Source organism: Pistacia vera, unplaced genomic scaffold (assembly GCF_008641045.1).
Source record: "Pistacia vera cultivar Batoury unplaced genomic scaffold, PisVer_v2 Contig93, whole genome shotgun sequence".
Lineage (NCBI taxonomy): Eukaryota > Viridiplantae > Streptophyta > Magnoliopsida > Sapindales > Anacardiaceae > Pistacia > Pistacia vera.
In genome coordinates, this window is record NW_022196812.1 from 1,263,128 (window position 1) to 1,277,170 (window position 14,043).

The 14,043-nt window shown below is 36.2% G+C and overlaps 3 protein-coding genes and 1 non-coding gene across 4 annotated transcripts; 3 read left to right on the forward strand and 1 right to left on the reverse strand.

The window, feature by feature from the left end:
• The first annotated feature begins 721 nt into the window (after positions 1-721).
• Positions 722-3,631, forward strand: LOC116120340 (putative disease resistance protein RGA3). The gene has a single exon (XM_031406294.1). It carries the CDS (start codon positions 722-724, stop codon positions 3,629-3,631), a length of 2,910 nt encoding a protein of 969 aa, XP_031262154.1.
• A 6,235-nt stretch (positions 3,632-9,866) lies between these two features.
• LOC116120237 (subtilisin-like protease SBT1.4) lies at positions 9,867-12,507 on the forward strand. Its single transcript, XM_031406179.1, has one exon. The coding sequence runs from the start codon at positions 9,945-9,947 to the stop codon at positions 12,261-12,263; it is 2,319 nt and encodes a 772-aa protein (XP_031262039.1). The 5' UTR covers positions 9,867-9,944; the 3' UTR covers positions 12,264-12,507.
• A 118-nt stretch (positions 12,508-12,625) lies between these two features.
• On the forward strand, positions 12,626-12,707 carry TRNAS-GCU. Its single transcript has one exon. It is a non-coding gene; the product is annotated as a tRNA-Ser (tRNA).
• A 12-nt stretch (positions 12,708-12,719) lies between these two features.
• Positions 12,720-13,435, reverse strand: LOC116120238 (RING-box protein 1a-like). Its single transcript, XM_031406180.1, has 4 exons — positions 13,223-13,435; positions 13,069-13,128; positions 12,876-12,947; positions 12,720-12,785 (listed from the first exon to the last, which is right to left on the reverse strand). Exons 1-4 carry the CDS (start codon positions 13,416-13,418, stop codon positions 12,748-12,750), a joined length of 366 nt encoding a protein of 121 aa, XP_031262040.1. The 5' UTR covers positions 13,419-13,435; the 3' UTR covers positions 12,720-12,747.
• Positions 13,436-14,043: the final 608 nt, after the last annotated feature.

Sequence of the window (14,043 nt, forward strand, 5' to 3'; positions counted from 1 at the left end):
TAAGAGAAAATGCAGCTGTTGATCCTTTTTCCCTTGGTCCCAGCAATATGATATGAACAGCCTATATATACTGTTCTCATCTGAAATTAAACTTTAAAAATGGAGCAACAAAGAAAAGCACTAACTTTGAACCCAGAGAGGGGATCCCCAAGTCTCTCCTTGAGGCACCTCATTCCACCCAAAAATTAAATTAAACATTTTGACACTTAAAAATTAATCAATTAATCAACTATGGGACAAATAATTAAGTAGATAAATGACTAATAAAAAAATAATTAGTCCTTTTTAGAATTGTAACATTCACAGTACTCCATAGAATAAAAGTTAGAGCATGGCTACATATATGTTTTATGCTTAACTTGCAACCATCACGAGGGAATAAGCACACATGAAGCAAAGATAATATTATTCTTTGAGTAAACTTTCTTCTAACACCAAATTGATCTTTATACATTATCTCAAGTTCAACCCTTTAATTGCATCATATTCTTGCTTGCAGAAGCAGAATCCATAATTTTTATGATGCAAAACAGCTTGTTTTAGTTACATTTATACCTTAACCAGAATCTAAGTAAACTGTTGTTCGACCCGTGCAGCAAGTAAAGAATTGTTTTCTTTGTTCCATATTGCACTATATTTATTGATTGTGGCATAGCATTGTCTACACACAACACAAAATATTAGTTTCTCATCTTTCTTCAATTATATACTATCTTTTAGTATGGCTGAAGCACTTGTTTCTGTTGTCTTGGAGCAGTTGGCTTCATTCGCTCGTCAACAGATTGATGGACAGTTGACGCTGGTGGCGGGTGTTGATGACCAAGTCCGAAAGCTCACCAGCCATTTCCAGGCCATTCGAGCTGTCCTTGAAGATGCAGAGAGCAGACAATTCAAGGATAGTGGTGTGAGGGATTGGCTGGATAAGCTTAAAGAGGCATCTTATGATATAGATGATGTGTTGGATGAGTGGAACACTTCTATTGGGAAATTACAACTTAAGGAAGTTAGAAATGCCTCCAAGCCTATGATAAAAAAGGTATGTTCCCTCATCCCCTGTTATAGCTTTTGTTTTAGAAAAGTTATCTTGCCTTGTGCCATTGCTCGCAAGATAAAAGATCTGAATAAAACGATAGATGTTATTGCTGTAGAAAAAAATATGTTTGGTTTTAGTTTGAAAGAGGGCAACGTAGAAGTAAGACGACCAACGACTACATCTCTTATAGATGTGCCAATGGTCCATGGGAGAGGTACTGATAGGGATGAATTATTAAACAAGTTGTTGAATAAGAGTAGTCATGAACCAGCCATTTCTATCATTTCTATTGTAGGGATGGGAGGAATAGGTAAGACTACTCTTGCTCAATTAGTTTTTAATGATAATAAAGTAAAAGTCCATTTTGATGAAAGGATATGGGTGTGTGTCTCGGAACCTTTCGATGAGACAAGGATTGCAAAAGCAATCCTCGAATCTCTAGTAAAAAATCCTTTAGAAAGGGCATTAGTTGAATTAGAAAATATTTTGCAAAAAATTAGTCAATCTCTTGAGGGAAAGAAGTTTTTTCTCGTCCTAGATGATGTATGGACTGAGGATCCCAAAGATTGGGAACAATTGATGATTGCTTTGAAATGTGGTTCTCAAGGAAGTAGAATTCTAATTACCACACGTAAGCAAAATGTTGCCGAAACTATAGGAACCACCAACATAATCGTGTTAGGGACATTATCAAAAGATGAGTCTTGGTCGTTATTTAGTCAAATTGCATTTCCAGGTGAAGCCAATAAAAAATTAGAAGATATTGGTAGAAAAATTGTAGCCAAATGCAAGGGCTTACCTCTTGCTATAAAAACCTTAGGAAGCCTCTTGCGTTTCAAAACAAATATTGGAGAGTGGCAAAGTGTTCTAGACAGTGAAATGTGGGAAATAGAAGAGGTAGAAAGAGGGATTTTTCCACCTTTACTATTAAGCTATTATGATTTGTCTTCTACATTGAAAAAATGCTTCTCATATTGTGCTATCTTTCCAAAAGATTATGAGATAGAAAAAGATGAATTAATTAAATTATGGATGGCTCAAATTTATCTTAGGGATGAGCGAAACAAGGACATGGAATTAATTGGTGAGGAATACTTTGAAAGTTTAGCAGTACGCTCTTTTTTTCAAGATTTTAAGAAAAATAAATATGATGGAAGCATAGAAAGATATAAGATGCATGATATAGTGCATGATTTTGCTCAATTTCTTACCAAAAATGAATGTTTTAGTATAGAGATAGAGATTGAGAAGTATAGTGAGTCTCAATTAAAGTCTTCATTAAAAAATGTTCGACACTCAATGGTAACACTTAGAGAAGAAAAATACCTTTTTCCTATAGAAGGAGAAGGAGCCTCGTTTTCTCTATGCATTTATAATGAAAATAAATTGCGTAGTCTTTTGGTTAAGCGTAAATATAAGCCAAACAAGTTGATTCTGTCCAAATTATTTGATAACTTAAGTCTACGAGCATTACAGTTTTGCTTCACTGATATTCAAGAAATCCCTAGAGAAATAAAAAAGATGATACATCTTAGATATCTTAATTTATCTTATAATGACAATTTAAAAAAATTGTCAAAGGAATTATGTGATTTATATAATCTACAAACGTTAAACCTTAACAATTGTGGAAGTCTAAGAAAATTACCTCAAGAGATGGGAAAGTTAATCAACTTGAGGCATTTGATAATTAATTATACTAGGATAGAATACATGCCAAAAGGAATTGAAGGATTAACTTGTCTTCGAACTTTGGAACATTTTGTACGGAGTAGTAGTAGCCATGGTGGTAAAGCATGTAGTATTGAAAGTTTGAAAAACTTGAGAAATCTTCGGTGTCTTGGTATTTCGAGGTTAGAAAATGTGGTAGATGTGGGTGAAGTTAAGAGATCAAACCTTAGGAATAAGACAAACCTCCTCTCTTTACTTTTAAATTTTGCAATTAGATATGATCACCGACTTAAAACGGATGAGAGAGATGAAATGGTTCTTGAGGCCTTTGAACCACCTCCAAATTTAGTGAAATTATTTTTAGGGAATTATGGAGGTAAAACTATATGGCCGAATTGGATGGTATCATTAACTCAATTGAGGGAGTTAAGACTTTTTAATTGTTACAAGTGTGAGTATTTGCCTCCTTTAGGAAAATTATCATCTCTTGAATCACTCTCTATAAGAGTTAAGAGTGTAAAAAAAGCGGGTACCGAATTTTTGGGAACAGAAAATGATGGTACTTGCAGATCTTTTATTGCCTTTCCCAAATTAAAAAATCTTGAGTTTTATTGGATGAATGAATGGGAAGAGTGGGATGATAATTCTTTGAGAGGAGATGAATTAGTTATTACAATCATGCCATCTCTTTGTTACTTGAAAATTTCTTATACCAATAAATTAAAAAGGCTGCCCAATTACATTCTTCAATCACCAACACTAAAACAATTGGAGATCGAGTACTGCAATATTCTATGTCAGCGTTACAAGAAGGAGACAGGTGAAGATTGGCACAAGATCTCTCACATTCCTGACGTCACCATCTTCACTAGTAACGTCACATTCCTGGCACAAGACGAAGACGAGGAAAGTGACGAAGACAGGTAATTTCTTCTCCATTTTAAAGTTCGTCGTTATCTACAATTAAAACCAAACTTTTTGTCATGATGTATGATGATGTTTTGTTAATTGTCAATGAAATCATATTCATGTTTGATGCTTCAACTATTTTCTAATGTTTGTTGTGCTCTATTTTATTGACTTTATAATATAAATACCAAAAATATATATTGACTTTATTCTAAATTTTGGGTTGGTCATAGTCCCTCTATAGATTACACTCTTCAATCGCCAACATGAAAACAATTCTACGTCCGCATTACAAGAAGGAGAGAGGTGAAGACTGGCTTGTTGAAATATGATTACAAGAGCTACAATCGCCATCCACTCACTGTCGCTGGTAATTTCTTCTCTCTTTCTCTCTCTTTGTATATATGCTCATTAACTCACCTTTACAGTTTTTTCTATTACATTTAGTTTATATTGCGAATATTGAATTACTATGCATTAGTTCTGATTTTAGTTACCAGGTTTATGCAGGGAAGGTGTTTGAAAGAAGAAATGGATGAACCAAGGCTTGCGTTTCAGGGGACCTTATGGATATTGCATTCTAGCTTTCGCTCAGAATGACTTTTTAAAATGATTGATGAAAAGAGCAATGGACAGACTGGATGATGGCTTATGTGGGAAAGTTTTTCCTGTGAATGTTTTGGATGAATTTGTGTTATTCTTTGTTGTTATAAGGTGGCATTTTCCTTATACGGCTTTCAATGCTTTGGCCATTATTTCACAACCAAAGGTATTAATCTTCACCAACTATTGCTTTGTATTGTATAATGTAGGAGTTGATTTTTTAAGTGTTGGTTAAGCCATGCTCATCTCTTAAATAAACATAGGATACCCTGTTGTAGGCCTTAATTGAATCCTCATGTCTGTTGGGCTACTATAAACGCTATCAAACATTTCTCCAAGCATCTGAGAGATATATTTCTTGTCAGTATCGTCAACAAGTGCTGGTTGTGTTGCCAATAACTATGAATGATTCCACTTGGTAGTCTCGTATTTAGTTTTGCAATTTTTCGTTCATTAACCAATATTAATTTTGCATTTCCTGTTGTAGGTTTTCTTTTTCAAGACACAAGTAAGAAACACCAGACGCAAACGCTCATTATGGACGCAAACACCTCCTGTCTTTAGTTTTAGATTTTGGAATTGAAAGGGTTGGGAGTGAGAGAGATGAAATGGTTGTTGAGGCCCTTGAACCACCTCCAAATTTAGAGAAATTATGGATAAAGAATTGTGGAGGTAAAGCTATAAGGCTAAATTGGATAGCATCATTAACTCAGTTGAGGGAGTTAACACTTATTCACAACCAAAGGTAATAAACTTCACCAATTATTGCTTTATATTATATACTGTGGGAATTGATTTTGTATGTGTTGGCCAAGTCTCTCTCGTCTCTTAATGTTGTAGGCTCTTAAATAAACATACGATGTCCTGTAGCGCAGTAGGTTTTCATTGAATCCTCATATGTGTTTGCTGAGGACAACAAGAAGAGTATGTTTATTGAGGAGAAAACAAGGCATCTTGGGATTAAATTTGTTCTATTTTTTTGTCAAGTGGGACAGACGGAATGCTGGAGAAACAATATTTCCTATGCGCTGAAGGGTGTGTAGAATTGAGGAGGCCTAATGTGGGGAAGTTACTATGGTGAATTATTGGATTGGTCAGTGTTATTCTTGGTATCGGTCTGCGACTTTCACTGCTTTGACCATGATTTCACGCCCAAATGGTAGTTAAACTGCACCCAGTAATTATACATTTTGGAGTTGATTTATTAAGTTTTGGCTAATCTTTCTCATCTCTTAATGTTGCAACCTCCTCTACAGTGCAAATTTGATGTCATGCTGTGGACGTTTTTATTAAGGTTATTGATGCATGAATCCTGACGTGTTTTGAGCTTCTATATATGCAATGAAGGAGTTTTCTCAAGCATCTTAGCCATTGAAATTCATGTCAGTATTCTCAACAAGTTCTGGCTACATAAACAATTGCTATGAATGATTCCAGTATGTGTTTAGTTATTTGTTTTGGAAGTTTGTGCTCATGGACTCACACAATTAATTCTGAATTTCAAGTGTTGATCGAACCATCGAGCTTACCAAAAAGAAAATTACACAATCTTGTCAAAGTAATGAGGTTCATTTTGTATTTTACATCTACACATGCTAACTCATGTTAAGTTATTTGGTTTATCTTTTGGTTTTATTGAGTAAAGAGGGAATCAAATTCCATCTAAAGAACATGTTTCATGGAGGACTGTAAAGACTTATTGTCGACTTATGAACTTTGTGTATGTGTTTGTACTTGCTGTAATATCCTGTGAATGTGCACACATATTCTTTGTTTTCTTTGACTGTGATTGAACAAAATATGTGGGCACATTTCTCTTATGTGCAAGCATTTCGTTTCCCGTACAAGTGGCACTTTTCTTTCTTGATTATCAAGTTTTATTTTTATGTATGATATTTGCATTGCTTTGTCCTTTACAAGTGTCACTCTTTCAAAAGAGTGATCCAAGGCTCCTTATTGAAAAGTGGCTTGTATGGTGGAGATGAAAAAGTGCAAGGATATAATTGATCATCTTCTTCCTTGCATTTCTTTTAGACCTAATATATTGTTCTTCCATTGAAGCTTTGAATTTTTTAAGGTTAATTTTGATTAGGTTCTATTTGTTTGTGATTTATCTTTATCAATCACTTTGTTGATTTTTGAGTGTAGGAACTTGGTTCCTTCGTTTATGAGCTTAAAGGGAGTTAAGCCAAGGAGTTGAAAGGAAGCTTCAACCATTGAAGCTTGAGGGGAGCTCAAGCTGTCCAGGAGGATTCTTGGAGGAAGTTGATCGTGACAGGACCTTAAAGAAATCAAAGGGTGAAGTTTAGTGTGTCGTAGAACAGGGAGTTTTATTTTGTTGTATCTAAATTCAACTCTGAATTGTCTTGTAATGGTTTGTATTATATTGGATTAGCTTCGATCTGGACCAGGTCCCATGGATGTAGGCTAAAAGTATTTTTAGCCGAACCATGTATCTTCTTGTGTGCTTTATGTTTATGCTCTTGGTTGATCGATATTGTTATTGTTTTATGATCATCAAACAAATTAGTGTAACAACCATCCATAACCATTCCAATGTGCTTCATAAAGAGTTGACAAACTCTCTTCAAGGGCCAAATTGTCAAAAACTCATGGTTACCCCGAAATTTAAGGTGTATGAACAAAGGTTTATTTCTGCAAAATATGGTTTGCATGCTTGATTGAATTATGGCTTGTACAGGTTTTCTAGCTGTTGCATTCAACACTTTGGGCCTGTTTGTTCTACTTTTTTCTCGTATCGTACTCAAAATACATGTTTGTTTTCCTATTCTCAAAATTCAATTTTAAATTATTCAGCTATTTTTAAACCCCTTTGGTTTGTTAATTTAACTAAACACCTCCAACAAAAAAAGTTTATAAATTGATAAAAACACCCCCACCCACACACATTTGCAGATTCAGATCACCACTGCCAGAAGTGATCGGAATCCGTCGTAATAGCACACGATCTGTTGGATCTGGTTGCTCGTGCGTCGATATGGCCTTTTCAAGCCAGATCTACCATGGATCTGGCCAAAAAAGGCTAGATCGACATACTACCAGTCAAATCTAGCCGGTAGTGCGCCATTATGACAAATTTTGGCTACCTTCCGACAGTGGTGGCCGGAATCTGCAAAAGTGGGTGAGTGGAGATGCTTTTGTCAGTTTCTAAACTTTTTATTATAAGGGGGGTTTAGCAAAATTAACAAACCTAAGAGGTGTTTTTGTTAATTTTCAAATCCTACCTCGTAATATCAATCCAACTTAAAATAATAAAACAAACACCACCTTTGATATCTTCAATCTTCTTGCTTCTTGGAGAGTCTTTGGCTCCAGTATTCTAGAGGTTTTACATCAAATAATTGTAATAGACATGTTTTAAGTGAAGGTTTCGTTTGGTATAGTTTCGAGTGAACGAAATCTATCATTTTAAGGATGGTGCACATCAACTAAAGATATATAACGAAGAATTCCGGGAACGAGATTAACTTCACCTAAATAAAATATAAGATTGTGATTAATGGTTAGAAAAAAATAAAGATTGAATTTCTTGTTTTCATAGTTTTTATTATAATCATCAATAAAGGCAAAGCTATATTCAATCCATGGCTATCCTAAACCCACAAAATTTTTCAAAAATTAGGTGAAAATTTATCAATTTCATAGGATGAAATTCAGTTTTCTCCATTTTGGCCCGATTATTCATTTAACATACATTTCGACTATCCTAGAATAAATTTCCTAGCTCTGTCTCTGCCATCACTATAAACTCATCGTTAGGTCTTAAATAGGACGAGATTATTTACACGTTTCATATATGAAGTGGACATTTTATATATCAAATGGACAAGAAAAGTTATGAAATGGGCCTCTTAAGATGTGGCTGGTTGGCATGAAAAAAGATGGATGGAAATTCTTCCTCTAAAAGCTTGTAATATAATATGAAATCAGAATCACCATAGCCCTTTTGGTCTGTCGTTTTGCCTATAAATAATGACTAAATTAATGTATCCATGACGCAACTACGCTTATCCTTTCATGGACCACATGCATCCTACCAATCTTCCCTATCAAAATATCAACAACAGCAAGAGCCTCTTGGCATTAACCCATTTCTTCAAAATGAATGGTTTCTATAGTAGCAATAATTACCGCTCATCTGAATCATCGGATCATGATTTAAGAGTTTGTATTAAAAAAAAAAAAAAAAAAAAAAGAGTAATATTTTCCGTTCCTTTATTACTGATCACATAAACCAACGGAGCGCTTATATATATAAGAGTAATACTACGGTCATCGACGATAATACATCGAATTTGTGCACTGAATGACGTGACAAAATCTTGACCGTTTATTAATATTTAGTTAAAATTAATAAACAATCAAGATTTTGTTACGTCATTCGGTATATAAATTCGGTGCACTACCGTTGGTGGCTGTATTATTTTCCATATATATAAAGCCTATTTTATCATAATATTAGAGTCATATTTATTTGATTTGAATCCTGACTATGAACGCCAAACATGAGAGAGTGTTCGAAGCTCTGTTTTAAAAATCAGACCGAATAGGCTGGTTCGACTGGGACCCGACAACTTCTTCGGTCCGATTTAGGTCTTAGAGGAGTTTTGTAATATTTCAAAATTATAAGGGTTAATTTATAATTTTATAGGGTGTTTTAGAGATATCTCAAAAGTTTAGGGATTAATTAATAATTTTTTTGGATATTTTTGAAATAAATAAAAATTTTAGGGATTAATTGAACTTTTTTAAGTGAATTTTTGTAATATATTAAAATTTAAAAGATTAATATGTAATTTTTTAAAAATAAAATTATAGCTAACGTTATCGATCCAAACGATTGGATCGATTAACTCGTGACTCGGGTAGCAAAATGAGTTACCCTCTGGTCCAGGTTTTAAAACAATGGTTAGAAGTTGTATTATTATTATTATTATTATTATTTTGGTAAGTAAATATTTATTAGAAAAAGGAGAATTTACGAAAGACCATATAAAAAATAGATACCATTTTTTTACTTTGTGATTACATCATTAAGTTGGTATACTGTTATGGTGTATATATATAGTTGAACTTCCTTTATTGTGAGTTAGTTTTTCAGAGTTAGTTCTACCCAAATCTGTTTATGCTTATGGCTTATGAGTTCTACTCAAATTCGTTTATTAATTACAATAAGGTAGATACCATGTCAGGATCTATCTTTATTTATTTTCAAAGGGAAAATGTGAATAACATGATTTTAGACTATAATTCTCATTTAAAATCAATTTTTATTTAGAAAATTTGGATGTGGGACCTTTTAGAAGCCAAAAAATCTCAAAGGGTCCCACACACACTTGATTGGATAGGTCCACCACCATTGACCCTCTCTCAAAGCCTCACTCATGGGCCGAAAGGAAAGCCCAAATAGTAAAATTAATAATAATATTCCTTCTTTATCAAATTAGTAATTAACTTTGGTTTATCTCTTAATCATATATTATAAGGTTTGCTTTTTTAATTTAATTATTGAAAAAGATTTTCATGAATATCATTAATGACAATAATGGGGTAAAAAACAATTTTATTTATTTATTTTGTTGATTTGATGAGATGGATTTATATGGTCCAATATTCCACCACTATTTTTTCTCTTTTATCTTGAAAACAAAACATTATTAGTATCTCCAATTTCTCAGGAACCAAACAAGAATTCAGAAAACCTCTCATGGCCATCTCCTTCTTCTTCTTCCTCTTCCTCTTTGTCACCCCAACTCTTCTCTCCGCCTCACCTTCATTAGACGATCCACAAAGCTTCATTATCCACGTGGCAGAATCCCACAAGCCATCTCTGTTCTCCTGCCATCACCACTGGTACGCCTCCATCATCGAATCCCTCCCTTCCTCTCCCCACCACTCTTCCAAGCTCCTCTACACATACAGCAAAGCCATCAATGGCTTCTCCGCTCATCTCACCGCATTCCAAGCCGCAAAGCTGAAGGAACATCCTGGAATTCTCTCGGTAACACCTGACGAAATTCGCCAGCTTCATACCACGCGTACACATCACTTTCTTGGATTGTCCGATGACTCCGGGCTCTGGCCGAACTCAAACTACGCGGATGATGTTATAGTTGGAGTTCTGGACACTGGAATATGGCCTGAGCGTGAGAGTTTTTCGGATTTTGGCTTGGCAAAAGTTCCTGGAAGATGGAAAGGAATTTGTGAAACTGCTCCAGACTTTCCTGCTTCGGCTTGTAATGGGAAGATTATTGGAGCAAGAGCTTTTTTTAAGGGGTACGAGGCTTCTCTGGCGAGGCCTATGGATGAAACGAAGGAATCAAAATCAGCAAGAGATACAGAGGGGCATGGAACTCATACCGCTTCAACTGCAGCAGGGGGTTTGGTTTCTAATGCGAGTTTTTATGAGTATGCTTACGGTGAAGCAAGAGGTATGGCTATAAAAGCTCGGATTGCGGCATATAAAATTTGTTGGAAATTTGGTTGTTTTGATTCTGATATACTTGCTGCGATGGACCAAGCTATTGCTGACGGTGTTGATGTGATTTCTTTATCTGTTGGGGCTACCGGTTTTGCTCCTCAGTACGATCATGACTCCATAGCCATTGGCGCATTTGGGGCGGTTCAAAATGGTGTTGTTGTTTCATGCTCAGCTGGGAACTCTGGTCCTGGACCGTACACTGCTGTGAACATTGCGCCTTGGATTTTAACTGTTGGTGCTTCAACGATTGATCGGGAGTTCCCTGCTGATGCAATTCTTGGAGACGGGACGATTCTCGGTGGTGTTTCATTGTACTCTGGTGAGGCTTTACCTGATTATAAGTTGCCTTTGGTTGACGCCGGTGATTGTGGGAACAGGTATTGCTATATAGGAAGTCTACAGCCTTCAAAAATTCAAGGGAAAATTGTTGTTTGTTATAGAGGAGGGAATGCTAGAGTTGAAAAAGGAAGTGCTGTGAAACTTGCTGGTGGATTGGGCATGATTTTGGCTAATACTAATGAAAGTGGTGAAGAATTGATTGCAGATTCACATCTTGTACCAGCCACAATGGTGGGTGAAATTGCAGGCAAAAAGATTAGAGATTATCTCAAATTGAGTCAATTTCCAACAGCTACAATTAAGTTCTATGGCACAGTGATTAGTCCTTCGCCGCCTGCTCCAAAAGTTGCAGCCTTCTCAAGCCGGGGTCCAAACCATTTGACACCAGAGATTCTGAAGCCTGATGTCATTGCTCCAGGTGTCAATATCTTGGCTGCTTGGACTGGTTCCAATGGACCAACTGATCTAGACATTGATCCTAGAAGAGTTGATTTCAACATAATTTCAGGAACCTCTATGTCTTGCCCTCATGTTAGTGGACTGGCTGCGTTGCTCCGCAAGGCATATACGAATTGGTCACCTGCTGCAATCAAATCTGCTCTGATGACTACTGCGTATAACCTGGACAATTCAGGGGAAAACATTAAAGATCTTGCTAGTGGTAAAGAATCAACACCGTTTATCCATGGTGCCGGCCATGTTGATCCTAATAGAGCTCTAAATCCAGGATTGGTGTATGAAATTGATGGAAGTGATTATGTTTCATTCCTTTGCTCAATTGGGTATGATGCTAAGAGAATTTCAGTTTTCGTTCGAGAGCCAGTTAGCCCTGATACATGTTCAAGCAAATTGGCTAGTCCAGGAGACCTCAACTATCCATCATTCTCGGTCCTATTTGAGTCTAACAGTGATGTTGTGACATACAAGAGAGTGGTGAAGAATGTTGGCAACTCAGTTGATGCTGTTTATGAGGTTGAAGTGAAGTCTCCACCAAATGTTGCAGTCAGTGTGTCTCCTCAAAAGCTTATGTTTAGTGCAGAAAAGCAGGCTGTGTCATATGAGGTTACATTCTCTAGTGTTGCTTTGGGTGGAGTTGGTGTTAACTCACAACAATTTGGGTCCATTGAATGGAGTAATGGAGTTCACCATGTGAGGAGCCCCATTGCTGTTAGATGGAAGAGCCAAGGCTCAAAGGACTCCATGTAATTTGGGGTGCTCTGAATTCTGATTCACTCTTCAAGTACAGGATTGAGCATTGGATGTGCAACTTTATCAGCCCCTTGTGATATTAAAAATAGGCGAGAATGGTTTTGTATTTTTTTTTTCTTTTTCTTCTTCAATGTAGTGGCCAAGAATGGCAACCATGAAGAGGGAAATCTGAAATTTCTAGTGCTGAGCAGTGTAAATTATCTTGAATAAATAAATTTTCATTAAAAAGGTGTTAAAAACATTAATGTTGAGTTTATCCATAGTTCTAGAGTAATCCAAGTTTTAGCATGATTTATGAAAACAAAGAGGATAAACTCACAAGCTATATTATATATCTATTACAGAAAGTCTTCAACAACGACGCTTTGGCCGAGTGGTTAAGGCGTGTGCCTGCTAAGTACATGGGGTTTCCCCGCGAGAGTTCGAATCTCTCAGGCGTCGTTTCTTTTTGGTTTTTTATTTTGAGCATAACCTGCAGATTCTAGACACCATACTTCTGAAACTCCCACTCACTGTTATCTGCAGAAACAAAAATATAACTGAGAATTTGAGTAACACAACAATGCAATAAAGATTATAATTTTACATTCTAATTGCTGTAACACAGACCTAATGGGCAAACTTGGCGAGTCTTGAGCCATCGGCTAATGCAGTGAAAGTGGAAGGCATGGTTGCACAAACCTGCCCAAATGCACAGCAACAATGTTAGATTAGTTTAAATGAACAATCAACCAAACCCCCACCTGCAAACAGATGCCAAAATTCTCATCAAACGTTCAGGTTTTGGTCCTTTCAGTCTCACCCCAAGCAATTGTGCACTCTTCGCTGGTGACAGTTTGCTGATTCGCTTGACACTCAATGCCTGTAACCAAAAACAAAACAATAATCATTGATTGATTTTCTTGGCTGAGAGAGAATTAAAATTCTATTGAAAACAAAAAGGAAAATTAACTTACAGCGATCCATGATATGGTTTCTGCAGATAGCACAGTTGTCCACAACTATGTCCCAAGCCCATAAAGTAATAGGAGTCCACTTCTTGAGTTCTAAACGTTTGTGTTTTCGACTTGAGCCACAGCACCCCACTTGGTTCGAGCTGCCGGCCGGTGGCTCGGTGGCGGCGGCAGAGACCTTGGTAGCGTCAATTGACATGGTGGCAACTGGGAAAGAGATAAAACTTCAAAGAGATTATGAGATGATCATGGGTTAAAAGGGTTATTTATAGGGAGATTTGGGTAATTTGGATATAACAACTTGTTTAGACTTTTCAAGTCCTAGAACATTGACAACATGTTGCCATATTATGGCAACATTTTGTTCTGTTATGACAACATGTATGTTACTATCTGGGTTTATTACATTATCACCCTTTTAGATTTGGTGTGAAAACATTTCCTTAATTTTGGAAAATTAATACTCTCACCCTAAGTAGCCATTCCGTCAATTNCAACATATGGTTTGGGGCTATAACCATTAGCTTCTGGCTTGGAATCGTAACCCTTTACTAGAGGCTTTGACTTCTTAACATATGGTTTGGAGCCATAATTATTGCCTTTTGGCTTAGATCCATAACCATTATCCTGAGGCTTTAACTTCTCCACATATGGTTTAGAGTCATAACCATTGCTTTCTGGCTTGGAATTGTAACCCTGAGACTTTGGTTTGTCACCCTCCGGGTTGGTGCTATAACCATAATCACCTGCAGAAGCAAGGATAAGCAACGAGAAGAGAAGCAAAGAGCTTGTGAAGAAGATACGACTAAGAGCCATCGAAATAT

What these genes read in the sequence shown, in the direction of transcription:
- LOC116120340 (XM_031406294.1), top strand. Translation starts at nt 722, where the DNA reads ATGGCTGAAGCACTTGTTTCTGTTGTCTTGGAGCAGTTGGCTTCATTC.
- LOC116120237 (XM_031406179.1), top strand. Translation starts at nt 9,945, where the DNA reads ATGGCCATCTCCTTCTTCTTCTTCCTCTTCCTCTTTGTCACCCCAACT.
- LOC116120238 (XM_031406180.1), bottom strand. Translation starts at nt 13,418, where the DNA reads ATGTCAATTGACGCTACCAAGGTCTCTGCCGCCGCCACCGAGCCACCG. An exon ending in AAACCATATCATGGATCGCT is followed by an intron (nt 13,129 to 13,222) that starts GTAAGTTAATTT and finishes TTTTGGTTACAG; the next exon opens with GCATTGAGTGTCAAGCGAAT. An exon ending in AGAGTGCACAATTGCTTGGG is followed by an intron (nt 12,948 to 13,068) that starts GTGAGACTGAAA and finishes GCATTTGGGCAG; the next exon opens with GTTTGTGCAACCATGCCTTC.